Genomic DNA, 22,399 nt, shown 5'->3' with positions numbered 1-22,399 from the left:
TAATTGTTTCACTAGAGATGGAGACACAGCGCAGCGTATTCAGATATTTAATAATATCAATTAATAACTTTCCTTAACGTTTAGCTGTAAATGTAAGCCTATTTAGATTAAATCTGTAAACCAGCGACAAATTAAATCTATCCACAATACAGCTAACAGACCTACAGAAACAGTTGAGTCATTATTCATCACATTAAAATATAAACACACTTGAGTTTCCATTGTTTCTGTAATGATAGCCTTTTTATTGTTGCAATTTTGATTACAAACAATGCTTTGGACTGAGCCTCTAGGTTATTAAAAGCCGATACAAATAAAACAGTTTTGGATTTCTTTTGTTTTTAAATGATCAGTCACAGTCAGAGATGTACAAAAAAAAAACTCGTTCAAACCTTTTACAGCATGTCCACATTTTTTCTTCCACAAAAAAATGACAGTAAAAATGGGTTTGGGGTCAGGTTGGGTGAGTAACAGTGTACACAATTTCAACCAGAAAGGTCCAAAATAAAACATGCATCACAGTATGAATGTCGGCTTCCAGAATCAGGGAGATCAGAATGCTAGAAGTTTAAAAATCAAACCTGCTTTATGTCCTTGTATTTTAAAAACAGTTCATTATTTTTTTAACATCCAAGAATATGTTTTCAAACAATCACAAATGAAAAACACCAGAGCTGATCCTTGCATAGCCTTCTTACAGGCTGTAAGTTTAGCTCCTAAATACTAAACTCACTGATGCACTCTGTCCTCCCAGCTTTCAGGCGTATAATCGCAGCTCCACCTGCTGCAAATTGGTACCAAATTTCTTTCTTTTTTTTTTTAATGGCGGCCTCTTATTGGCTGTGGAAGTACTGAGGCCCACGATGACCCATGCAGACACAAAGCAGGGGTTTCATACTACATGTTTTAGTGGGTTTAGCAAAGGGCATCAGTCTGAGTCTGAGCTGGAGCCAGAACTGGACCGGCTCTTCTTATCGCTTTTCTTTTTGCCTTTAGTACTGTCTGGTCTTGCTGGGCTCCTTTCTCTGGAAGTACTCTTTGAACTTCTCTTGGCTCTGGGGCTGCTTTGACTCTTCTTTTTCTCTGCTCTGTCACTATCAGAGCTGCTGCTGCTGCTGCTTCGTCTCTTTCGGCGCTCTCTTCGGTGGGAGGAGCGCTCTTTGCTGTGGTCTCTCCCACGGCTCCTGCTTCTGGAGCGCCTGCTTCTTTTGGGGTCTCGCGTTCTGCTTCTGTCTGGACTTCTTGATTGCTGATCTTTATCTCTAGATGAACGCCTCCTGCTCTCCTTTTCACCGTGTCGTCTGTCCTTGCTCCTGCTGCGGTCTCTGCCCCTCTCTTTGTCCTTGTCCCTTTTCTCCTCCTTATCTCTGGACCTTGAGCGCCCGCCTCTGTCCCTGCTTCTGCTGCTGGATCTACGCTCGGCTTTGGCTGACGTTCTGTCTTTGCTACGAGACTTTGTTCTAGTTCTCTCATCATTCTTGCCTTTGCCGTCGTCTTTGTGCTTTTTGCTGGACTCCTGACTCTTGTTTTTATCTTTACTTTGATCAGACTCCTTTTCGTTTTTTTTGTCATTGCTCCTTGATCTAGCTTTCCTGTCATCACTTCTGTGTCTTTTGCTCCTCTCTCTGCTTTTCGACCGTCTGCTCTTCTCTCTGCTTTTACTGCGACTGTGGGATTTCTCCTTTTTCTTTGCCTTGTGTGTGCTGTGCTTCCCATCCTTTTCAGATGCCTCCTTTTCTTTGCTTCTTGATTTATGAGCTTTCTTCTCTTTTTTCCCCTCAGCTGTTTGCTCGTGCTTTGAATCAGAAGCGCGTCTCTCTCTTCTGGGAGCTTTAGCTTCCTCGTCTTTTGCTTCATTCATGTCACTTCTATGAAAAAAAAAAAAAAGGAAAAACACATAAAACCGACATAATTAACAGTCCTTTTCTGCCATTTAAAAACTCAACGCATTTCAGCCTCAGGGAATATGCAGCACACACCTCTGCATCTGATCCTTTCAAAGCTTAAAGGCGGCTCACGGGTGACCCTGTGAGGCGACGCCTCAGCTGCAGTTGTGATGCTTGCAGCAGTCACCACTGATATTTAGAGAAAGCCAATAAACCCAATTAACCATCTCCCTGTTGAAGCCGATTTGTGCTCAGATTTGAGACAGTATGGCGTTTAGTTGATTTTCTGTTTTCTTAAGTTGAGTTCCGACTATTAACTTTAGTCTACATACCCATTTCGTTTAGATCTGGGGTCGGCAACCGACCAGAGTCTGTTATGAGATGGAAAGTTCTTCTAAAAAGACAGTCAGTGGTTTGTTTCGTAGGGGACACATGAAAGAAGATCAAAGGAAACATGGGCTACGTTCACACTGCAGGCTGAAAGACCCAATTCTGATTGATTTTTTTTAACATTATTTTATTAATATTTGTGGTGACAGCTCCATTCAGCCAAACTCAAGGGCTCTTATCGCAACCAGGGGCTTTTTGAAAAAGTCTCCAGCGAAACGGCCGAGCGTGGGTACAGTCGATCCTGGCTCCAATGCCAGCGAAAAATAAAAAGCTTCTGAGCCAAATACAAGGAGGTTAAAGACTAGGGATGGGTATCGTTGAGGTTTTAACGGTACTACTACTCTTATTGATACTGCTTATCGATCCGGTATAAATATATAACAAATTAAGAACATAAAGTGTTTTATTTTCTCATTATGTAACAACATTGTTTTTTTAACAAAACATTTTACTTTATACATGATAATGTTACAATACAAATCTCGAATGCATGTGGATGTGCGAGACCAGGGGTCAGCAACCTGTGCCTCTCAAAGAGCCATTTGGATCAGTTTCCCACTGAGATGAAAGCACAGGGAGCCGCAACACTAGATGTTAGAAAAAATGTTTTTGAAGATATATTGCGATAGTTCATTTGGCAATACTTGTATTGATTCAAAATGCTTTCAGGATATTTATTTAATTATTTTAATGTTTTTTATTTTTATGAGCGTAATGTTTCCTTTGATCTTTTGTCCATTTTCCACAACCTTGAATAGAATTTTCCGTCTGTCAAACACCCAGAGTTAAGATGAATGAGATGATGGAAACAGATTCACGTTGATGCAGACTCCTCTCTATTTTTTTTTCTTTAAAACCAGTAAACCCAATACATTATATTAATTTTATGGATGACAACTATTATTAGTTATTAATTCTTAGTAATTATTAGAAAGCAGCTGTTAGGTTGTTGCGGGTCTGGAACCATAAGCGGCGAGTCTCAGCCCCGCCTCTCTGCTGTTTCCCCGCGTGCAACACCAACACAAATCCTCTATTGCACCAACGGCTTGATGTAACTCGTGTAAAACTTAGAAAAATGCTGCATTCATGTGGTGTTTGAATTATCAAACACCACATGGATACTAGAGCGGAGTCTCCAAACCTTTTCTTGTGAGGGCCACAAGAACTCTTTCTTTAAAACTTCTTTTATTTTAAAGCCCTATAATAAAGTTTTATTAATTCATGATCCTTTTAATAAAATAACACTATTTATGAAATTAAAAAATTACCAAATAACTGATTTTTGAAATTAGGTCCAGGATCTTAGAATGTTAACAAAGATCAAAGATTTCTGCAGATCTGTGTTCAGTGGGCCGGACCAAACATGGAGGCGGGCCGGATTTAGCCCGTAGTTTGCCCACCCCTGTAATAGAAGGTAGTAAGAATATAATTCACACAATATAATCATCACTCGGAAATTGAAGAAAAATAAATTTAAAAGAATATAAAAAAAAACAACTAGTCGCATTACTGTAAGTAGATAAATCTTCAAAGTAATGTTTCTGAAGCGTCTTGTTTTCAAAGTAAAGCTACTGAGTGTTTTTCAGAAATTAAAAAAATGAGACATAAATTCAGTTTACTGAAAGAAGTTCTGAAATAAAACATGTTTTAAATTTAGTCAACAATTTGAATTAAAAATTGATAATGAATATGAGTTTAAGAATGTTAAGAACATCTCGTGATCAATGTCACATGACAGCCTGCTAGCATTGCAGAGAAGCTGTACTGGAGCACAACTGTAAAATGTTTAGTTAAAGTTTAGGGAGTTTTGGGCATTTGCACAAAAGATGACAAAAAGTCAGTTTGTAAAACATTTCTGTTGGAAACACTATTGTCAGTTTAGATTCAAGGACTTTGAGAATTTTCCTAGTTGTTAGATTTTTATTTAGGTGTTGCCGTGTCTTCATTTACCATCTTCTCATCATTTATCTACTAGAGGTGCAGTCAGAAAAACTTATGGAAAAAATAATGAAAGCCTTTTTATCCCTTGTGCTATCCTAGGCACTTTACCATTGGGAGTGGGGTCATCTAGACCCACTAGACAGTGTGCTAAACCTTTTTTTCTTTAATGATTTGTGATCTACACTGGTGTCCATGGATTACATGAAATCCTCTTCACCTTTATCCACCTTTGTCATGGTAGGGAGAACATGTCAACGTAAGGATCGAGTCATCTGGACCCCATAGGATATCACAAGGGTTAAGGAAAAAAGAAATCCATTGATGGTTTTACACATAATTGGGCTGACCTGTCACCCTTGATCCAGCGCTCCCCTGTGACCGCCCTCATCCTTTGACGCTGCATTTCGTGACGCCAATGCGGAGGCGTTTCGCTCCGCCGAAAACGATCTCTTGAGCGAGAGCGTGATGGAGTTCGGTATCTCTGTCAAAGGAAGAAAAAGAAAAGAGAATTAAAAGAAACCTTTTTGCCGATAGTTTCACAAACAGAAGAAAATTTGATAACCAAAGCTCACCAAATCATACTGAATTCAAATTAGACAGAAAAGTGCACAAAATTTCAACCAAATTTCTTTAACAGATGCAGAACTCCTACCCTCGGCCCTCTGCCTTTGATCTTCCTCCCGGATCGAGTAGTCACCACTAATCGCCTGTCGTACGCTGAATGAGAATTATATGTACTGCAAAGAGAAAACAGAAAAATGAACTCCCAAAGAAATCAGGTTTGGGGATTGTTCTCAGAGAAACTTACTTCTCCCTCGGTCTGTCTTCTCTCTTTCTCTGGTCCTTCTCTCCGTCCTCATTTGACTTCTGGACTGCTGGAGGACTTTTCCTCATGAGGAATCGATTCTCAGGGATGGGTGGTATTTCTTCAGGCCGTACAGTTGACGTAACCAACTCCTCTTGCTCTTTTTCTTCAACCGTCTCTGGTTCTGATCTGTAAAGATGCTAAAAAAATTAGGCCCCTGCGTGTTTTGCGATGTCACACATTCAGTAAATTATTTTTTTTTTTTACTTTTTCTTCTCCTTCTTTTGCTTCTTTTTTAGCTTTTTTGCTTTCTTTTTTTGCTTCTTTGATTCTTTTTCTGACATTTCGGAGTCAGAGGAGGACTTGGAGGAGCTCTCAGAGTCACTGGAGCTGCTGCTGGAGCTTGATGACCTCTTTTCTTTCTTCTTCTCATCTTTCTTTGCTACAGAAAAGCAAACACCAATAAACATTTATACCAAATCATGAAAAAACAAATAAACAAACAAACAAAAAAAGACAGTTACATTTAGATTTGGGAACAAGCTCTCCACAGTTGAGGATTTTCACTTCAGCGTACGGCCTGCTGCTGGGATCAGTTTTCTGGTTCTCCATGGTTTGAACAACCTCTTGGCCAGAAACCACTTGACCAAAAACAACATGGACGCTAAGGAAAAAACAAAAGGTAATCTGATTATCATCGTATAACCAGGATAAAAAACCTTGCTGGATTAACTACTACTAAATGAAACAACACTTACCCATCCAGATGTGGTGCAGGCTTAGTTGTTCTAAGAAATTCCAGACAAATCTTTTCAGTAAGTTTTTTCCGTGTCGATAATAAATAATTAAATACCAAAAGATTGAGAGTACTTACATGAAAAACTGAGAACCATTTGTGTCTTTGCCTCTATTGGCCATAGACAGCAGCAAGTCCTTATTGTGTTTCATAGCAAAGCTTTCATCTGGGTAGGAAAACAAAGAAAAAGATTTTAGCAAGCACAGAAATGCTAATTTAAGATTCAACTTCTAACTTTGATGGTAGTTTTTTTTTACCTTCAAAAAACCCTCCATAGATTGACTCGCCTCCTCTTCCGTTTCCTATAATTTAAAACAAATAATGATAATAAAAATGCAGACTGGCCCACTCAGCGTGTTTTCTATGCACCAAAAAAAACCCTCTTTTTTCCAAACAGCATTTTTCAGTCTGCTCCTGATTCACAACGATTTGAATAAAGAAATACTCAAATGCCATATTAAGCCAAATTTTCTTTATAAATGTCTTCCATCATCAAAAAAAGGCCACATGAACATTTTAAAAAGACAATTTCATTGGAGTAGAATCCTCTCACCTTCACTAAAGTCGCCTCCTTGGATCATGAAATCTTTTACGATTCGATGGAAGACGGATCCTTTGTAGTGTAGGGGTTTCTGAGTCCCTTTACCGATGCCTTTTTCACCTGAACAAACACAAGCATGTCACTTAGCTTTTAATGGCGACTGCAAATGTGTTTCATCCAAGCAACTCACCTGTGCAAAGGCATCGGAAGTTTTCACAGGTTTTGGGACAGACGTCTGAAAAGAGCTCCACCACAACTCTGCCAACTTTAAGGAGATGCACACATCAACATAAAAGGCTGTTCACACAACTCTCCACAACGGAATTCAACATAAACTCAAATTAAAACAAAAAAAGTTGGGAAGACAACATTTTCCAAGCTGCATCTTCATAAAAGGCTGTCACTTTTAGTTTTATTGTTCCATGTGTTTGCATCAAATCAAAGGTAAACACTGCCGCTTACCAAGAACATTACTGATTCCAATGTCGAGGAAGCAACGGGGGCGAACCTTGATCCCCATAATTACTGGAAACAACTGCCTGATGGAGGACACAGACACAAACTTCAGATGTTTACATTTATTTACCGAATGTAACGCAGTCACTAAGTCACTTAGCAGAACAAGAGCAGACAACCCGTCACAAAATATATAAACTTAGATGGTCTAATTCAAATCATATTAGGCACTCAAATCAAATCTTAAGGTTGGAGAGATGTCATGATCATGATTGTGGCGCAGAACTGGCGCTATTCTTTTAGAATTAGCATTAGCAGAAACATGTCATTCACCCACTGGGGTTTTGGAGGTACAATTCAATATTCTTGAGTTTTCGAGCTTTGCATTTGTTCTTATTTGTCTCTGAACTGGAATGTTATCCTTGCGTCTAGTCAACGCGCGCAGTCTTAACGGGTAGGCCTAGCATTAGCATTAGCATTAGCCACGGGCATTCATGGACACAAGCTTTTTACGACAAATATATCAACCGTTGCTTTGGGCACATTTTCCGAACACATATCGGGAACAGTCGAAAACACGGGTCTCAATCACCTGGAAAAACAATCCGCTCAATCCATGCAGCGACCAGCTCGTAAAAACGACGAAAAATGAAGTTTCATTCAGTGCAGCGCTCCGTGTTTTCTAAAGATGGCGCGGCAGGGACGTCAATGTGTTCAGCGTTTTACGCCAGTCAACGAGTGAACGTAGTGCCCCGAATCTTACCTCGCAGGCACAAACGTGGAAGCGTCCCTTGGGATCATGCAAACTTCAGATTGTGTGTTGAATACTTCTGGTTGACTGTGCGTCCTGATACCACGGGATGAATATTCATACACGTAGTCTCGCAGGCGGGGGCCTGAAAGTTCAAACTCAGGGTTAAAACGGTCTTACTTTTGTTATGTGACTTGCTACGGAAGTGTAACTTCACAGGACACATGCTAGGTAATTTTGACTTTGGACTGCATTTTTAAAAATCCGTTTTCATTTATTGTTGATGTTTAGTCTTTAATTTATTAGATCAGTGAAGATCCAGCAAACTCTTCTGTCTGAGTATAAAATACAGCACCGATATACTAGTTTAATGTTAGTGCATGATCCACATGTGCATGAATGATGCTTACATTACAACGAAGATGTAAACTCTGAGGTTGATTGTGTTATGGAAATATTGAATAAAATACAGTTTTGAGAAACGAAGTCAGCAGGTCACAAGCAAGTGTTTGTCTTTACAGTGATTACGAAAGACTGAAGTTTATTCCAGGATTGTGTTATTCCCTCATTCATCATGTGTTGTTCTTCAGGTGCTGCAAGTCCTTGAGGAACCATCTAACACCTTCCACCTTCAGTGCAGCTGGGATCTCACCTGGCAGTTGAGCTGGAATGGACACTGGAACAATGACAACTTGAAAACAGATCTACTAGCCTGAGCACAGGTGTGGAAAGATGTTTCGAGTTCGATGTGCAAACCGCTGCTTCGGAAGGCTCCTTCATGGAGCTGCAGTGAACAAAGACCAGATCCTGGAGAGACTGCAGGCCTGCTCAGTCGAAGATGAACTGTTTGATGTGGTGGGCAAGAACAAAGCCAAGCTGACAGTCTACCACGTGAGCCGTGCTGTGGGCCTGCTGTGGAACCTTCAGAAAGAGAGACCTGAACTGCTCAGGACTATTGGTCAGATCAAGAATCACCCACAATTCCTGACATTGCGCGTTCTCGCAGAGAACAAAATTAGTCAAATGAACGATTTCATGCTGGTTGACATTCTTTATGCTTTCCTCAGGTAAGTCAGTGAATGTAACCGGAGCTATTTGTCTGACATAAATATTTGGAACACGACTAACATAATGTTTGATCTCTTCTGAAGGCTGAAAGTGGAGCCTCACGATTCCCTTGTGCAGCAGCTGGTTTCAGAAGCTTGGTTAAGAATTGACAGGTTTGTTTGAATAGAATAGCTAATATTTAATTCTCAGAAAAAGTTCTGGAAAGTTGAACAGAAAACGTTTATTTTTGCAGACTTCCAATGTCATCTCTATCCAAGTTTTCGGTTTGTTTGAGTGATCAGCTTCTTCAATACAGTCCTCTGATGGGTCACATCACCAGCATTTTGGATCAAAGGTTGTCATCTATTGAAGATGCCAGGTTAGTAGAGAAAGAATAAAAATTATGATTGTATGGATGAAAACATGTTGAGTCACTGACTCATTATTTTCCCAGGATTCTAACTGCGATGATGATAAACGTCTCTTCCCTTGTGTCTCCGCGGCTGAGGGATGCTCTGATTCTCAGAGCGGATCACCTCCTCAACACAATAGATCCCTCAAATTACAATACCCCACGAAGAGTGGTGCAGTTTTTGCGCAACATCAAGTTCGTTCACCGACCTCTGCTGGAGAAGTGCAATCAAATCTTTTTGCGCAACATTCCAAGAATGGATGCAGAGAATATCAGCATCATCTTGGGGCTGTATCAGTCCCTTCAGTTCAACAACTGTAACTTCAAGCTGGCGGCTAAAGAAAAGTTGACGGATCTTATGGATTCCTGCACTGACCCTTTCTCCTTCTCCAAGATGTTTGTTGCTTTGGCTCCTATTGCCGGGTCAGAGGTCAGAGAAAGGTCAGTATAAAACGTTTGTTTACTATTTTTGAGTAGAAATCTAATGTTTTGCAGGAGTTTTTGTGACATGAAGGCTGTTTTCCTCTCAGGCTGGAGAACACCGCCCTTTTGTTGGTGGATGAGTTCAATGCTCAACAGGCGTTGGCTGTAGCTGAAGTGCTGGATGAGTGTCAGAGCAGAAATCTCAGCTTGATGAACAAGTGAGTTATTGCCTCTGCATCACATTCATTGGCAGCATTATCCAGTTAAAAGTAGATTTATTTTTTGACAAAGACATTATGTTCAAAATGTATTGTATATTTTTCAAAAGATTATCAAAAATTTCTAAATGTTCTAAAATTTTCCCAGAATGGGCTAAAACTGCAATGTGGTTTAATTTGAGTAAATTTAAGTGAATCAAACACAAAAGGACCTTTGTTTGTAAAGCAACTTTTGTTTAAAATTGATTTAAAAACAATTTTAAATGAATGGGAATAATATTAATAAGCTTAAGGAAACACAGAAAACATTAAAACACAATTCTTTAATACTGTTTGCCATTCCAGATTTTTTTAATGTTTTGTACAACAGTCAAAGGAGTTGTCTGTTTAAAGTCCCACTGCAATTATTTTTTGATTTATTTTAAAATCGCTCCCATTGGTTTTTAAATTATTTTTATTCCAATTTTAGGCAAATACAAAAAACTGTGTCGTTTTCTAGGACATAATTTCTGCAGACAGAGCCGTAAGAGTTCTTTAGAAATCTGCCTCGGAGTTGTGGGCAGGACTGTTGCAGTGGAGTAAGCCTCCCCTGGCTTTCTGTAGATTCTCTCCTGCGAGCGTACAGCCCCTCACATTCCCAATCTAACATTAGTGATGCAACAAAAATGGCGAACAATATCTGCGCTATTCAGCCGTACAGTTTTGAGCTGGATGCCAGCTCAGACGAGGAAAACAAAGACGCGCATGGATCTTTTCATCTGCAAGTGGATGCATCAGAATGGAGCAGGAGTTTGTCTGCTCCTGATTCAACAGAATTTAAATCAATAAATCCTCAAAAATGCAGTTTTATTATTAATTTTCTTTATATTTGTCCTCCATCATGTGAAAAATGCCACAACAACATGTTAAAAACAACAACAACATAATTTTCATTGGAGTGGGTCTTTATATTGTACAGGTCGTATAATGTCTTGATAATTCGTTTCAGACTGAATGCTTTTCTTAACACAGCCAGACTGGCCGTACCCGTGCTCAAACGTAAGCCCAGTGCAGTGCCCACTGAACCACAGCAGGTGGGGAGTTTTTAAAATATGGAAGTATGGAAATAATAGAAAAACGAGATGCTACTAAATGCCAACGCACCATTCATCCATTCATCTACCAACCCTGCTGGAGAAACCCCAGGCAGGCATGAGGCTCCAGAACTCCACATGCAAAGATCACAGCTGGTATTTGAACCAGGGCCTTCTTGCTGTGGGGGGAGAGTGCTAACCACTGCTCCACCGTGCAACTTTTTTATGAATAAATCTATGTAAAACTACCCACAAACAGGTCATTTCAAGTGTTATTAATACAATGATTTAAAAAAATTGAATTAAAAGCAAAAGTCGCCCTAGAATTTTGTTATACTTTACAGTAAAATAGTTTTAGGTGTTCTCTACAGTTTTTTTTTCATATTTTATATTAACTATGATAGGTTATTAGTTTTTTATCTCAAAAATTGTATTTCTAAAAGATTTGTCTCTTAGTCCTCTATCCATCTATTTCCAAACCTGCTCAGTTTCTTTTGGTGGGGTAGCTGGAGCCTATCCTAGTAAGCCCGCCTTTGCCCACACAGATGTGGAACCACACACTCTCAAATTCACGCTTGGGGACCATTTAGAGCAACTTATTTACTGGGAATTCTCATTTTTCTGTTTAAGGGGTACCTGTGATAATGGTGCTGTCATTCTGATGTTTTCAATGATATTTCCATCAAAGGGATTTTTTTATGTTAAAATTCTCTATATCCTTTCGTAGAATTGCAGCAGTCATCCAGAAGAACCTCCATGTCTACAAGTCGGTGGAGGTGGCCAGAATCACCCAAGCCCTCTCTCCTCTGCAGTACCAGAACCCAGAGTTCTGCACTACAATACGATCCATTTTGATGAAGTGAGTTTTTGTCAATGGAGCTCTGCTGTTTGCAGTGTTTTATGTACAAGGAAAACAAGACTGACAGCTCTTCGTCTTGCAGATTTTTGCTGCAAAGTTTCTACCCTTACGAAGTGACCATGCTGACCCGAGTCCTGACCACGCTGCCATGCCCACGACAAGATGACATTGTGGTCTCACGGGTGAACGAGGTGGTGACGCAGTGCAATCTCAGCGAGCTCAACACCATTTCATTGGTCGTTGCCAAATGGGTGAAGAACGATCCCTCCTACTTCCACAACGCCCACAGCAAACACGTGCGCTTGCTGCAAACGCTGAGCAGCTGCGGCCATGAGAGGCTGCAGACGTTCGACCAGCTGGACATGGTGCTGGAGGAGCTCAAGCACGTGTCGGGGGAGTGGTTTGAGGAGATGCTGCTGGAGGAGTCCATGCGAACCCTGCAGAGGATGATTGATCAGGTCAACTGGACCAACGTACCTGATCTCGCCTTTTACCTAACAAGAACAAACAATCTCTGCCCTCCTCTGATGGAAAAAATGGCCAGTGTGGCCATTGAGAACATTGAAAAGGTGGTTCAAAAACATAATCCAATGTTTTGTTATGGGGTTACTAAATCCATATATTCATAATTATTCTGATTTATTTTCAAGATTCACTACTCTGCAACATATGCCACTCTGCTCCCCTTCTCTGTCCTGAACTATGATCCCGTTCAGGCAGAAGAGCTCTACGACGCCTGCATCAGACGCTTCACTCCTCATATTAGTGAGTCAGGCTGTGCTTCTTTACTAACAAACATTTTTGCCTCCACGCTTGATGACATTCTTGTTTTTCCAGGCTCCTTTGACCCACATCTGCTCGTCCTTTTGGCGTACATACTGGCAGTCGCTGATCGTTTCCCCGAGGAACTGATCAAAGAAATTTTCAGCATAGATTTTCTGGGAAAGCTGGACGCCCAGCTTGAAAGTGCGTTCTGAGTTGGTTTGCCTGTGACCAGCGTGATGAAATAGAAATTACCCCTTTGTTTGGTACCACTGATAAGAGTGTGGTGGTCTTTTCACAGCTCTGCCTGATGCTCTCAACATGCGGACAAGGCAGCGGCTCATGCAGCTCAATCGTGCCGTCTGTCTGGAGTGCCCAGAGTTTCAGGTGCCATGGTTTCATGAGCGCTTCTGCCAACAGCTGCAGAGAAAAGGTCAGGGTCTGCAAATACCTTTGTGGTTTAAACCATATTTGTGTCTAAGTTTTGCTTCCCTTGTTTTAGGGAACAGTCTCGCCAGCCCCATGCAGCAGCAAATCCACAAAATGCTGGGGGACGTTCTTGGGGGCCTTAACTTTGTCCAAGTAGCAGTTATCACTCCATATTATTATACTGTAGGTGAGTGAATCGCAGCATTGTTTGTTTCTGTCATTTTACTTAGTTCTGTCATTGGACTCATTGTCATTGGATTCTTTTCAGACTTTGAATGCAAACTAGACCAACACTTACAGCCGTTGCCTTACACCGATTCCAGCACATTAAAGATCTCAGACGGAAAAAAGGATAATTGGAATCCCGTTTCCCTGGAAAGCATCCGGGATGAGCTGCCACCCGGAGCTCAGCGGTAGGAATACAGAATGCACCAATGCACATTCTGTTTCTTAATGCCAGGCCATCATTATATATGAGAAACTGTACTAAGCTGATTCTCCAGGTAAAATAAAGGTTAAATAGAAAAAAAAACATAATAATCATGATATGTGAAGTTCTTGGCAGAAGAAGACAGGTTACGCTTTAAACTGTATTATAATAAGTGCTTTTCAGACAAAAAATACACAATAAAGGCACATATGTAACATTTACAATTAAAACAATAAACCATCTGTTAAATAAAAATCAATTAAAAGCCATATTTAAAGAAAAAAGTGCCTATGAAACACTTTTGTCTGTCACACTACGTTTAAGGGAGGCCTTTTTGGCCTGGATAGAAATAAAAAACTTTTTGGTTTCTTGTTCACTTTACAGATGTGCCGTTTTTTATTGTCTTCTAGCAATTTTCAATCAATTCGAAGTGTGACAGAGTCCAACTGAGCTGATTCTTTCAATCACAACTGTTAGATGTCACAACATACTTAATTTACACAAATCTGGATTTCTTGCTGAATTATGACATGTTAGTTTATGGAACTATTTCATAGTAAAATAATTTTAACAGTCTTGCTTTGTTCTCAGCGTTGCTGTGGACTTTCTTGATTCCAAATCATTCTGCAAGAATTCTCATCATATGAAAGGTGGAACTTTGATGAGACAGAGACACCTTGAAATTCTGGGCTATCGTGTCATTCAGGTGAGCGATCATTATCCGGGTTTCTGTAGGGGCTTTTATTAAAAACCTCCAAGTTAACCGTTTCATTTTTCTCTTTAACAGATTCCTCATTTTGAGTGGAACTCTATGGAACTTTCAACCGTTGATGCCTGGAAGGAGTACCTGAAGAGAAAAATACTTGGATAAATTTGTTTTTGAAACATCAATGTTACATTGTGAACTATTAGCCAGAGAGGACAAAGTTTATTTACCTAAAGTGCTTTTTGATTTGAAGTGGGAAGGAAAATTATGCCATCGGCATGAATGTACCTCATGTGTGGTAAAGTTTGATCCTTTTATATATGTTTTTGTATTAAAATTTAAAAAAAGAAATAGAAGGAAATAGTTTATATTTTATTTTTTTAAACTTCTTTGTCATTAAGGACTTGTTGAAATCAATAGGTTGTTTTATATTAACAGTATCACACCAAGAATTAGTGTTTACTCTATAAAAGATACAGAATTTTCTCAGGAGTTTATGGGATGGCACAGCACTTTACATCTTGGATTAGATCAAAAACAGTAAGTGTTATAAACTGACTCTTTAGGATTAGGATTTTAATAATGAACGATAAAAAGAAAGGGAATCCATCTTCTTCCACTCACCTGAGACCGGGTAGTGGGGGCAGCAGTCTAAGCAAAGATGCCCAGACTTCCCCCACCCCGGCCACTTCCTCCAGCTCCTCTGGGGGGACCCCGGGGGTGGTCCCAGGCCAGCTGAGAGACGTCTCTCCAGCTTGTCCCGAGTCTTAGCCATTATAGCCATTATACGACCCGAGCGTAAGGCTTCCTGGACCCCACACTCCCAGAGCCCCCTCCCCAGGATACCACAGGGGACGTTGTCGAACACCTTCTTCAAATCCATGAAACACATCTGGACTGGATGAGCGAACTCCCACCAACCCTCCAGCACCCTAAAGAAGGTATAGAGCTGGTCCACTGTATGCTGAATTTCTATGAAGGTAAAAATGTTTAAAAAAGAACGCACTTGTAGATTTGATGTGAAAACTTGTAATATGGAATGTGAGAACTTGCACACCAAAAATCTGCATCTGTGCCTTCATATTATGAATTTCACCTATAAAATATTTGACAGAGTAATTTTTATTTTTGTTTGAGATCAACACTATGAGGAAAATAAACTATTCTCTCCCAAAAAAGCCAACAACAGTAGAATTCAAAACAGGAACTGTATCAGATACATTATGACAAAAAGATTTTCTAAATAAAAGCATGTACCCTCTCTGAATAATTAATCTTTTGTTTTACATTTTGGGCATTTTTTCTGTGTTCAGTCGCATTGAGACACAGGAGGCTCCAGCTGCGTAACGCATCTCTCTGATCATGCCAGTCCACTGTTTGGTGTCGTCCTCATACCTGGTTGAAGAAAAAAAGGAATTTCATTAAATGGCTACACAGTAAAATGACAATGTTTTTATTTATTAGAAATAAATTAGAACATACTGCCAAATATCGATTATTTCAGTGGGTGTGCACTCTTTGTTCTCATTTTCCATCATGGCAAACCCTCCTACAGCATACAGCAGCCCCCCACAGCTGACCAGGTTGAGTGAACTTCTCTCCTGGGGAAACTCAGTGAAAGGCCCCCACCTAAAACAGCAAAGCCACCTGTGACCCATCCTCCAAACTTAAGTTTAGTAGTCACAAATATTCTTCCACTTGATCTTAAAGTGATCTCATGAAGCGTATTTTATATTTTAACATTCTCAGGATTCATTCATGGGGTTTCTGTTACTTTTGAGAGTAACAGAAACCAGTCAGCCTGAGAAAAGTTAACGGAAAGACAATAAATGACAACAAAAGTAGCAGCACATACTTATTTGTTCCAAAGTCATAGGCTTCACATGTCGCCGTCAGGCCGTTTTCGTTAACTCCTCCTGCAACTATAATCCTCCCTTTGTGGATTACGGCTCCAAACATGGATCTAGAAGTCTTCATGGACGCCACTTCCTTCCACTCAGCTTTCTTGTGGTTGTACGCAAACATCTTATTGGTGGTTTTGCTTATTGAGTAGAGAGAATGATTGTGTACATTAGTGTCATGCTCAGGATATATTTAGATTTTATATCTAATGTTGTGTTCTTTAATCTCACTTGTCATCCGTCTTTCCTCCAATGCAGTACACCAACCCGTTCTCAGAGACCACGCAGTGACCGTGGATTTTTAAGGGCAACTTTTTAGTTTCCGTCCACTTCATCTTCCTAAATGCAAGTAAAAAGTATTCAAATGAAATGTCTTCTTCAGCAAAAAGTCTTTGGACTCTGAACTTACTCTGTGTCGTAGCACATAACCGTGTCATGAGATTCATTGGACTGTAAGTCTTTTCCTGCTACAGCGAAAATGAGATTTTCAAATTCGCCCAAAGCAAAGAGACACCGCGGTGAAGGCATGGGGGGTAGAGCTATCCACTCCGCAGAAAGACTGTTCAGCTGCAAACAGTGGTTTTAGAAACCTTTAACAAAAACCACAGGTGAGTTTTTTTGGAAATTTGCTGTGAATTCAGCAGGGCTCGTTTACCTGGAAGAAGTAACACTGCAGAGGACTTTCTTTGTCTTCTTCATCTACAAACAGCCCCCCCAGCACATACAGGTTATTTTTCTTTGTCGTCAGGCTAACATGGTTCCGGGGGATTTGTTCAGCCATTGCTGCGAGAAAACATTCGTTCTCCTGGCCGTCGTACGCCACAGCAGCGGTGTCGTTGATCATGAGAATCAGGTCTTTGTTGTACATGCCATGTCTGGGGGTGTCATTCAGGCACCCAGGCAGCTTCCCCTGCTCTCCTTCCTCATCACCATCTTTCTGTTTTTCAGGCAGCTTCCCTGCAAACGCCTCCTTGATGACTTTCATTTTTTTGAGAAGCTCTGGTTCACCTTTAATCAACTCATCTTTCTCTACTTTTTCTTTGAAGTATTTTTCTGGGAGAAGACGAAAGCGGATGAAGTCGAAGGCCTCCTCCAAGGATTTCCTGCGCTTTTCCTTGTCTTTCCTGATCCATCTCATGAGAGCCTCAAACACCACCTCTTCTTTCTCCACGTTCAGTGCATCAGCTCCGATGATGGCGAAAAGCTCAGGAGGAGCAAGCTCCAAGAAGTCTTTGTCCTCAGCCACGGCCTCAAAGCGATCTGCGATGTAATCTCGAGCCGTCATTGCCAGCCTGGCACAGTTCATCATCAGTCCCAGCCTGTAGATGGCCAGGCAGTTTTTCATGGTCAGCTCCTTCTGGAGATAATTCACACAAACTGTGAACACTGATGGGATCTGGAAGCGGTTAGCAAGAGCCAAAATATCCTGTACGTTGCTGTCGTAGATGTCAATCTCTGCTGAGTACAAATAATTGACAATCAGTTCCATGATATTTGGGTCAAGGTCCTCCAAAACGACCTCCTTGTTTTCCACCTCTTTTCCATCCACGGAGAAGAAGAGCTCCCGGAAATACGGACTGCACGCCGCCAGAATTAGCCGATGGCAGGGGATGCTTCTGTCCTCAACCTTCAGGGTGCAGTCGATTAACTTATTCTCATTCAGAAGCTCTTTGAGGCCATCCTGCAGCAAAGTGCTCTGAAACAGACGGAGATCTTCTTTCAGGCCTCGAGGATCCATTCCTTCAGGATTCAAAGCAAATGGACGAAAGGCAGCTGGTTGTGCGGCTTCAAAAGACAGAGAGATACAGGCAGGCAGGTCTGAACCTACTTCAATATAAGTGGACCCCTCTAAATATATCCAACCACCCGATCCATGAAGAATTCAGGTTGAGCGAAGAGGAAAGCAGCTGCCATTAAGGACAAACAACTGTGGGGTCTCGTCACCCCAGCAGACTGAAACAACATTGTTATGCAAAAGTAACTCATGATCTTCTCATTTTAGGCTAAAAGTCACATATAATAGATTCTCCACAATTGAAATCAACAAATAAGAAAGAAAAGAAGAAACAAACGACAAAACCTTTTGTGTCAAGTCTTTATTTTATCTCTAACCTAATGAGCAACAGTGTGCCAGGGAGTGAGTCACAGCTCACTGATAAAATGTTGTCTTTATCTGCTATTAGTTTATGACACTTCCACAGGGACGAAGCCTACCCAGAAAACAGCTTCACTTAACAGCTGCTGTCCGAACAGCTGATTTGATTGTTACTTTTGTAAAAAAAAACATTTTAAAATAATTATCTAATTTAGCATCAGTGTGTTTCTTTCCAAAATCTTCTGAATCTGATTCTGTTTGAGTATTTTTCAACACAAAAAAAATGTCAATCATCTGTTAAAATAAGACAATGAACTCCAAGGTGTAGTCAAAGCTCTGCGCTAAAAGTGCCTAGAAACTGTGATGATGCGATAATGACCCCTATGTATACAGGAGAAAAGTATCTACATGTAGTTTTTACAAACCTGGTATTTCACTATAAATAAATTAATAAATGTCTTGGAAGACTAAAAAGTCCAATCTATACATAGAGTACACGTTTTTGTTATTATTTTAGCCAATTACTTCCCAAAGCCCCTGAAGTGTGAATCCATCCTTCAACTTTTCAATAGCTAGGCCAAGTTCTTCAGAGAACACCGGTTCACGATCTTGTTGCTGTAAAATTCAAATGATTAGGATTTTAAACATTTTAAAGCTCAACATGTTGTGTTTTATCATTTATTAAATATAAAACAAGCATTTGTGAGAATTTACCTTCACGCCATCAGCAAAGTAAGCCTGTAAACAAGAATAAACACAGGTTAATTTCTGGTTATTGTGTGGCTTAGGACTGTAGAAATTCTTTTTTCATTGCCTTTTTAAGAGACCTGGACGGAGTTATTCCTCCCCCCTTGGTGTTCCGAATAGGAAGTAGCCGCTGGCTCATAGACTAAATCTCATAGACAACTATATTTGTCAGAATAACTGTTCTTTCTCTACTAATTTTTTATTTTGTCTTTGTTGCAAGTTATTCAAGTTATAAACCGACCAATCAGATTCCTCAATAAAAGTATGTGGCGCCCTCTGGCCCTCATGTCAACGTTCAAAACGTTTGATTGACAGGTTCTTTTGAGCCCGTCTTCAATGAAAGGGGTGTGGACTTCCAACTAGCTTTTATTCTGATCGGCACGACTGGTTGCTACAAAAATGTTGACTCAGACCGTCTCAAATCACTCACTGCTTTCTTACTTCATCTGGCCCCAATATGAGGGCGTCCATATCACAAAAAATGGCAACTGAATGGACTTTGTTTGGTAGGAGCCTGTTTTCTATAGGTGATTTCACACTCACTCGGTCCAGTTCTCATTTACAGTCAATGGGAGCTGAATACAAATGTGGCTCATGGATCTGTTTTTACTGGGTCTGTGGTAACTGTGCTGTTCTTTGCCCAGCTGATGGCGCTGTTACTCGATAAACACATGGGCATTTACTGAACTGATTATATAAATGATTTTCACTCATGTCATCTATAAATTTATCTTGTCCTTTAGAGATGTTCTCTTTTTAAAAATGACCCACAGAATGATTTGACTCAAATCTGACATCCCTGAACACAGGCAATAAAGCCTGGTGTTCAGGGATGTCGGCTCACAGCTATTTCTGAGGCTCTGACTACAGAACCTTTACACTCTCAGAGGGAGGATGAGTGTAAAGATGGCCAGCAGGCTCACTCACTGTGAAGGCATCAGTCTGCTCATCGGGCTCAATTTCCACATCATCTGGAGGCTGGTCCACTGTGAGTTCTTCCAACGGCTGGGGCTGAAATGATTGTTGGGACAAACAGCGCCATGACAACATGATCAGCGGAACGTCAGGAAGAGCCAGCTGCATAAATGTTCACTGGAATGTCAGCAGCTGTTCATTTGAAAATAGACAAGAGTATTTTGATCTCTGACTTTCTACACGTTAGGTGTTTTGTGTGATGGGGAGTCGTTACCTTTTCCTCCATTTCATAGTCTACTCCAAATATTGGGTTGGCTGAGTAAACTTTGTGCAGGGAATTGATTTCTTTGAGCGCATCTTGCAGCTTATCCACTGGATCAATCTTGAACCCCAGCACATACCCTCCACTCTGAAACACCGGAGTATGTTTACATTTTCCAAACATGAATGAAGACTGAACAGGAAAAATAGCATCATAATAAAATGCACAAATTAATTCTGAAAATGTTACCTGACGTGAACTTTCAATCACCAAAGCCAGGCCAAACTTGGAGTCTCTTATTCTGATGGACCACTTTAGAAAAAAAAAGGAAAAAGGAAAAAACCATAATGAAATTTTTATTTACCGGTAATTTACTATTTCTGTGGGAAAATAAAACTGTATTGCAAATTAAATAACATGAAGAAATAAGGTAACTACTGAGATTCAGGCCTATCTGCAACAAATATAGAAGCTGTAACACACAAGGAGTCATCGTCAAGATCTTTACTTACAATCTGAAGGTAAGGAATGCTGACATTGAAGCTTTCATTCATGTTGGCATGCCAAACAATCCGAACGTTAGTGATGAAAAAGGTTCCAAGGTTTCCCTAAAATACAGTTATAGGTCAATTTCAAGAATGCAAGTGCAGTACCAGTCTGTTGTTACAATCTACGCTCAGCCTCCATTTCTTCTATTGTAATCTATAGGACAACAACATATTCAACAACATGTGAGTTTTCTCAAATAATACAGAACCCTTTCAGTTTAGTTTGTGCATGCTCATTTGCAGAGAAATACAGGGTTCACAATTAAGAATAATAAAACTAAACAAAACTTGTAAGACTTTCCATACCTGATCACTGGACAAATTCCAAACACCATTAATTTTATCATAGACCTGCTCCTGGGGCAAAAGTCTAAGCTGCTTATTTTGTATGAGGGCTGCTCGCAGTTTCAGGTCTCTGTACATCTTAGATGTCTCATAGGCTCTGTATTAACACAAAATATATTTTTAAAATAAGAGTTTGACAGAGAATAAATGTAAATGAAGTGTTGTTTTACCTGTGTACAGCAATGACAGAGGTAAAGAGTCTTGGACTTCCCGGAACCAAATTTGTGAAAATGAACTCAAATCTTGTGTTGTTGGACTTTGTTAAGATGTAGAGAGCTTCAGTTTGACCCCTCAGTTTCTGGGAGGTACAAATTAATTCATTTTAAATGACATGTCATTTTTAGGAATATGTGCATATGTGTAAACATTTACACATCAATTAACAAGTTCATAAGCGTTTCTGTTTGTATTTGGTAGTTAAGATCTGCAACTGGTTATTAAAGTTATTTAATAAAACTTTTTAAATTACAAAAATGTCTCCATATCCACACAGATCTACAGGAGATACATTGTTTGTTTAAATTCTTTTATGAAAGAGAAAATATTTCAATATTTCAAAAAAGTAACTTAAGAGTTACTCACAGAGTTTGCTGTCCTCGTTGTAATGTTAATAATGGAGTTGTAACCAACAGCTGTGAAAAAAAGATTTCATGTATAAAATGGCTAATAACATTACATTTGAATACCTGGGTATGGTATGGTAAATAAACAACATAAACAAAACATTTATAGCCTTAATGATTTATTTGAACACATTTTTTTTCTGTGGGGCTTTTGAACACTTCAGGATGGAAGACACCCAGATTTACTCACATAAATTTACTCTTGGCAGAGCCAAAGAGTGCCAGATGATCCTCAGATTTGTGACTAAGAGTCGCCCTGCATTCAGAGAGTAGCAGTCACTAATCTGGCAAAGTACAACAGACACACGGAGTGAAAATAATTCACAAAATCACACCTCGATCTCCATTGTTTCCCTTTGTATCTTCAATTGAGTCCAGGCAATCTATCAGCACTTCTCCTGGACGAGTTTTCATTTGTCTGTGAATGGGTTGGATTATCTGGTTATTTATTGTACATTAACTCAGATTAGTATGACAGATGGTTAAATGCTCGTTGAATGCCTTGACATAATTCCCTATAGTGTGCTGGGGAAATCAGCTTTTTTGGTATTCACAATTAATTAGCTACTCTAAAACCGATCATTATTTGAGTCGGATTTGAGCTTCCGCTTAGCCGCCTAGCAGCGTCTGATTTAAACAACAGTTTAAATACATTTCATCGTTAACTTACTGAGCCGTTATGTCGAACCTAACATCTCTGTCTTCCCAGAGAGCATCTAAAGCAGACGCCATGACACTGCCCTTTATTATTCCCACGGTTTTTCTATTTGACAGGACACTTTGCGTTGCTAAACTGGCTAAAAACTAATCCTAGTGAGCCAGCGCAGCGTCATTATCACCATGGCAACAAACGACGGCAAGCCGAAGAGATAAAAAGTACTTTTGCACACCGTCCACAAAATGCAGAAAGCGGGAGAGAGACAATCAAACTGCAATGTAAAATCTGATTATGTTCTAATTAATTGAGTCATTTGTCTATTCAAAATGTTATGCAAGCAAAATAATGAAATATTCTTTAGTTAGGGAAATAGTATCAAT

At 40.0% G+C, this 22,399-nt stretch overlaps 4 protein-coding genes across 5 annotated transcripts; 1 reads left to right on the top strand and 3 right to left on the bottom strand.

Annotated features, from left to right (window-relative positions):
- Positions 1 to 224: 224 nt before the first annotated feature.
- On the bottom strand, positions 225 to 7,538 carry ppig (peptidylprolyl isomerase G). Its single transcript, XM_004081912.4, has 13 exons — positions 7,408 to 7,538; positions 6,822 to 6,898; positions 6,550 to 6,624; positions 6,372 to 6,479; positions 6,076 to 6,120; positions 5,897 to 5,984; positions 5,781 to 5,810; positions 5,547 to 5,686; positions 5,290 to 5,464; positions 5,026 to 5,211; positions 4,870 to 4,954; positions 4,565 to 4,698; positions 225 to 1,868 (listed from the first exon to the last, which is right to left on the bottom strand). The coding sequence occupies exons 2-13, from the start codon at positions 6,877 to 6,879 to the stop codon at positions 929 to 931; spliced, it is 2,064 nt and encodes a 687-aa protein (XP_004081960.1). The 5' UTR covers positions 6,880 to 6,898; positions 7,408 to 7,538; the 3' UTR covers positions 225 to 928.
- A 76-nt stretch (positions 7,539 to 7,614) lies between these two features.
- fastkd1 (FAST kinase domains 1) lies at positions 7,615 to 14,288 on the top strand. Of its 2 annotated transcripts, XM_004081911.4 has the most exons (15): positions 7,628 to 7,797; positions 8,157 to 8,633; positions 8,718 to 8,786; positions 8,867 to 8,992; positions 9,068 to 9,466; positions 9,556 to 9,666; positions 11,467 to 11,598; positions 11,681 to 12,167; positions 12,249 to 12,363; positions 12,436 to 12,564; positions 12,662 to 12,793; positions 12,863 to 12,976; positions 13,058 to 13,202; positions 13,811 to 13,925; positions 14,007 to 14,288. In XM_004081911.4, the coding sequence occupies exons 2-15, from the start codon at positions 8,299 to 8,301 to the stop codon at positions 14,088 to 14,090; spliced, it is 2,493 nt and encodes an 830-aa protein (XP_004081959.1). In that variant the 5' UTR covers positions 7,628 to 7,797; positions 8,157 to 8,298; the 3' UTR covers positions 14,091 to 14,288. The 2 variants fall into 2 exon arrangements, with proteins under 2 accessions (XP_020568486.1, XP_004081959.1); XM_020712827.2 differs by lacking the exons at positions 13,811 to 13,925; positions 14,007 to 14,288 and having other exon boundaries at positions 7,615 to 7,797; positions 12,863 to 12,972; positions 13,058 to 13,196.
- A 738-nt stretch (positions 14,289 to 15,026) lies between these two features.
- klhl41 (kelch like family member 41) lies at positions 15,027 to 17,771 on the bottom strand. Its single transcript, XM_004081744.4, has 6 exons — positions 16,482 to 17,771; positions 16,236 to 16,393; positions 16,058 to 16,165; positions 15,781 to 15,966; positions 15,408 to 15,554; positions 15,027 to 15,320 (listed from the first exon to the last, which is right to left on the bottom strand). Exons 1-6 carry the CDS (start codon positions 17,562 to 17,564, stop codon positions 15,209 to 15,211), a joined length of 1,794 nt encoding a protein of 597 aa, XP_004081792.1. The 5' UTR covers positions 17,565 to 17,771; the 3' UTR covers positions 15,027 to 15,208.
- Positions 17,772 to 17,907: 136 nt separating this feature from the next.
- On the bottom strand, positions 17,908 to 22,224 carry bbs5 (Bardet-Biedl syndrome 5). Its single transcript, XM_004081743.4, has 12 exons — positions 22,032 to 22,224; positions 21,697 to 21,779; positions 21,552 to 21,617; positions 21,321 to 21,370; positions 20,909 to 21,036; positions 20,700 to 20,835; positions 20,358 to 20,453; positions 20,095 to 20,157; positions 19,858 to 19,992; positions 19,596 to 19,679; positions 18,636 to 18,659; positions 17,908 to 18,536 (listed from the first exon to the last, which is right to left on the bottom strand). Exons 1-12 carry the CDS (start codon positions 22,091 to 22,093, stop codon positions 18,435 to 18,437), a joined length of 1,029 nt encoding a protein of 342 aa, XP_004081791.1. The 5' UTR covers positions 22,094 to 22,224; the 3' UTR covers positions 17,908 to 18,434.
- Between the last annotated feature and the right edge of the window lie 175 nt (positions 22,225 to 22,399).

The sequence above is a fragment of the Oryzias latipes genome, chromosome 21, assembly GCF_002234675.1.
Source record: "Oryzias latipes chromosome 21, ASM223467v1".
Classification (NCBI taxonomy): domain Eukaryota; kingdom Metazoa; phylum Chordata; class Actinopteri; order Beloniformes; family Adrianichthyidae; genus Oryzias; species Oryzias latipes.
This window is presented reverse-complemented; position numbering and strand designations above follow the sequence as displayed.

Coding starts and splice junctions, on each gene's coding strand:
- ppig (XM_004081912.4), bottom strand. CDS start 6,879: ATGGGGATCAAGGTTCGCCCCCGTTGCTTCCTCGACATTGGAATCAGT. Junction 6,480..6,549: donor CTTCCGATGCCTTTGCACAG/GTGAGTTGCTTG, acceptor GTGTTTGTTCAG/GTGAAAAAGGCATCGGTAAA. Junction 5,985..6,075: donor CTATGGAGGGTTTTTTGAAG/GTAAAAAAAAAC, acceptor TTTCCTACCCAG/ATGAAAGCTTTGCTATGAAA.
- fastkd1 (XM_004081911.4), top strand. CDS start 8,299: ATGTTTCGAGTTCGATGTGCAAACCGCTGCTTCGGAAGGCTCCTTCAT. Junction 8,993..9,067: donor TCATCTATTGAAGATGCCAG/GTTAGTAGAGAA, acceptor TTATTTTCCCAG/GATTCTAACTGCGATGATGA. Junction 12,565..12,661: donor GCTGGACGCCCAGCTTGAAA/GTGCGTTCTGAG, acceptor GTCTTTTCACAG/CTCTGCCTGATGCTCTCAAC.
- klhl41 (XM_004081744.4), bottom strand. CDS start 17,564: ATGGATCCTCGAGGCCTGAAAGAAGATCTCCGTCTGTTTCAGAGCACT. Junction 16,166..16,235: donor GTTATGTGCTACGACACAGA/GTAAGTTCAGAG, acceptor ACTTGCATTTAG/GAAGATGAAGTGGACGGAAA. Junction 15,967..16,057: donor GGAGGAAAGACGGATGACAA/GTGAGATTAAAG, acceptor CTACTCAATAAG/CAAAACCACCAATAAGATGT.
- bbs5 (XM_004081743.4), bottom strand. CDS start 22,093: ATGGCGTCTGCTTTAGATGCTCTCTGGGAAGACAGAGATGTTAGGTTC. Junction 21,780..22,031: donor AGGTTCGACATAACGGCTCA/GTAAGTTAACGA, acceptor ACCCATTCACAG/ACAAATGAAAACTCGTCCAG. Junction 21,037..21,320: donor CAACGAGGACAGCAAACTCT/GTGAGTAACTCT, acceptor TGTACCTCCCAG/AAACTGAGGGGTCAAACTGA.